This window comes from Buceros rhinoceros, unplaced genomic scaffold, assembly GCF_000710305.1.
Source record: "Buceros rhinoceros silvestris isolate BGI_N320 unplaced genomic scaffold, ASM71030v1 scaffold3616, whole genome shotgun sequence".
In the NCBI taxonomy this organism is placed as follows: domain Eukaryota; kingdom Metazoa; phylum Chordata; class Aves; order Bucerotiformes; family Bucerotidae; genus Buceros; species Buceros rhinoceros.
The window spans coordinates 94,571-97,924 of NW_010419161.1; the positions used below are offsets into that span (position 1 = coordinate 94,571).

The window sequence follows — 3,354 nt, forward strand, 5'->3', positions numbered from 1 at the left end:
CCGTTTTGTTTCTCCTTGTTCATCAGGATGGTGGCTAGAAGAGGATTCTGGAGGATTTGTTGAGTGATTCAATCCAACAAAGGGAATGGTATCGGTGGATAAAATCTAAGATGTGATAGCTCACTTGTTGCATTAAAGATTTTCCTAAGCGATCACGGCAAATTTTTCAGGTTCTGGTGGACTGGTAGGCTGCTCCGGATCTTCCTGAGCACTCTCTCTCTCCATTTCTTAGCACAGGATTAATTTTTTTTTTTTGTTCCCCTTTGTTTTCTTTGTTGTTTGTAGATGCGACCCGGGTTATGGTGTCACCTTTCAGCATGGATGTCACTGTTGGAGAAAGCATTGTCTTGCCTTGTCAAGTATCTCACGATCACTCGCTAGATATCATGTTTACCTGGTCGTTTAATGGACACCTGATAGACTTCGAAAAAGATGGGGATCACTTTGAAAGAGTTGGAGGGGTAAGTATTAATGCTAAAGCAATTTACCTTGTGCCTTCCGAACTGAGATGAGTGTTGCCAGTACAGCACTTTGTTATAACTGGTGTGGAGTTGTTATGATTTCTTAAGGATGTGATGTCCATCTGCTCAAGCGAGTGATGCCTTCACGTTGCAGGAGGATGTAGGTCAGAAGAAGTGGGATATGTTTTCTCACTGCAAAAACTGCCTTCTCATTCAGGGAAGAAGTTTGTAATAGTTTTCTCTGGCTGTAACAGTAGAAGAAATGTAAAATACAACTATTGTAGAAGCTTGTATTAATAGAGGAAATAGTGGGAAATCAGAGGATATCCATAAAATTTGTTCAGGTGGCGTCTGTTGGCATGTTTATCTGTCTGTGTCCTCCTCTTGTGACCTCGTACTTAGAAACATTTATTTCCTCTACATGAAATAACCCACGTAGGATTGCAAACCTCCCTGACCATCAGAAATGACCTTCATTTTCAGTGCTATCTGTGCACGTTTCCTGGCAGCGTCACGTTGGCATCGCTGGCTTGTTTGTGGGAAACCCACTGACAGTGCAAGCTTTCGCCATGTCAGAGGATTGTTTATTTGAAGGTTAAAAGCTCGTGTTCATGGATATCCCATAGCTAGGAGAAGAGTTGGATGTGAAATGATGGTTAGATTGCCCCTCAAATACCGCCCTGGCCCCGCTGTCGCCCAAGACCACAATCGAGTAGAAGGTACGGGGACGAAAAAGTAGTGGAGGCAGGAATTCCTTTCCTTTGTTAGGAGAGGAGAGAATCTGCTTCGGTCATTGGCCATCTTCTGCCTCTCCAGGAAGGTTTAGAACCACAGAGCCCGTAGCAAGGTGGGAGTGCCCCCGATGGTCCTTCCCTGCTTGATTTTTTGATTTTTTTGCTTCTACTTGAGTTGTGAAGGGCAGGTTGTTTCAGCTTTTCTAGTAGTTTTAGATTTCCTGAAGATGAATCTTGGGAATCGAGGAGGGTCAGTGCTGTAGGAGGCTCCTCAGGGCACTGTCTGTTAGAAGGGGGTTCACACGAGGGGTGGCATGTCTGTCAGATCTACCCCAGCTTCTCATGCCATTCTTTGACCAAAAGTAATGTCCGAATGTTTTCTGCTAAAAGAGCAGCAGTGAATTCACTGGCTGTGTCTGCAAGGAGGGTGATACGTTTCCTTTCCTTTCTAATCATAACGTTTTCCTTTGCAGTTCAGACTTCATCTCACTTAGCCTGTTGCAGGACTTGGGGAGTTTAATTTCTAACTAATTTGCAGTTTAAAAATGTTTTCTCATTCTTCCCGATGAATTTTTTTCTACTTTTATTGGGTGAAAGTGGCAAGAAAAAAAGGAAAGAACCGCAACAAATGTTCAGCAGAGGTAGAAGAGTGGGCAGGGTTTGGCGTGTTGCTCCACGGGTGGTTTCGCAGAGCCCTGCGCTCCGCTGGGTTTCAGGCAGACTGGCAGTCCCTGTTTACATTTGTCAGGAGTGAAATTTAATGCTGACTGGAAAAGGAAATACGATTTAGAACCCTTGCTGTTATCCCGAAAAAAAAAAAAATCGTTAAAAGATGCAGTTAAAGATTGATGCCTGGGGCACACATCAGCAGCAACGGCTTTTCCCGGCGACTGCCCTGATTGGCCCGTGGAGCTGAAATTACAAACTTTATTAATATTCTCCAGTCAGAAAGCCACAATCACAAGGTTGCCCTGAGATTTCTCCTGTATCGAATGCTTTGTGTCTGGAGAAAAAAATGAGAGAGAATTTCCAGCTTCCTATATATACCGAAACCTGATTAGTTCTATGCAGCAGTGAATCAGAGACGCGCTCGGCGTTTGGCAAGCAAACCACCGCTGTTAGGTGATGCCGGATTTCCTCGGAGGGTGTGTTCGCGTGAGCTTTAGCACAAAAACGGCGGGCAATCAAAATGCTGGCCGCAACACAGAGCCGTGCAACCACCGCAGACGTCTCCTAATTTGGGCCGGTTTTCACCGTAGATGGAGACGCGACTCTGCAAAGCAGAGAGGCTGCACATGGGATGCGTGGAGAGTTAGAGGAGGACTCGGAGTGACCCTGCCCTGCATAAGCTTTGTGATGTTGTTCTAACGAGGACACTGCTTAACGGACCCAGGGCAGGCTCTCCTGCCCCTCGCATGCGCCGTGGCTTCCGGAGCGCCCCCGCCCTTATCGCCGAGGCAGACTCACACCATTTTAATAGGGCACGGCGTGCGTTGCCGATGTTTTCATCAGCCAGCATAAAGTAAATCCATTAGTCACAGTGTCCTCCGTGTGATAATGATGTTTAGCGCTCATTAAAAAGTAATTGTAGCCACTTTTGCCCACTTTATCAGCAGGATTCAGCTGGTGATTTGATGATCAGAAGCATCCAGCTGAAGCATGCTGGGAAATACGTCTGCATGGTGCAAACAAGTGTGGACAAGCTATCAGCTGCTGCAGACCTGATTGTAAGAGGTATTTGAATTTTGTTACTGTTGTTGTTGGAGAATTTCTTTTCTTTCCTCACTATCTTCTGCTGCTGGAGAGACAGTTCCCAGGCTTGGAGCCTTTCCGTGGGATCCCAGCATCTTGCAGTTAGTCTAAGAAATAAGCTCTGAATACCCGCTGGGGTTCACAGTAGGTTTCCAAGCTGCATATGATGGTTCTTCCATATCTACATACACGTACAACAAACCCAGCGGGATAAACACGCGGGTCCGCGGTCACGGCCTGGGTGCCACCCTGGCACCCACTGTCTGTTTGAGGGACTGTGCAGCAGAAACCGGACCCAGCTTGTCTCTGCGCTTCTGCCCCGCAGTATTGGTCCCTTTCTAGAATAAACGTGATTTAGGAACTTCACTGGTGTTTCGGGCTCTGTCTGCTCCCATCCAGGGGTGATC

General features: G+C 46.5%; 1 protein-coding gene across 1 annotated transcript in view; it reads left to right on the top strand.

The window, feature by feature from the left end:
• The window catches only part of LOC104495774 (contactin-4-like), a gene marked incomplete at its 3' end in the record, with an annotated part of 97,177 nt that extends 94,248 nt beyond the window's left edge, over positions 1-2,929 (top strand). Inside the window, exons 11-12 of the mRNA XM_010138789.1 lie at positions 286-461; positions 2,812-2,929. Of these exons, the coding sequence (XP_010137091.1) occupies positions 286-461; positions 2,812-2,929 (294 nt within the window). The remainder of the gene's footprint in view (positions 1-285; positions 462-2,811) is intronic.
• Between the last annotated feature and the right edge of the window lie 425 nt (positions 2,930-3,354).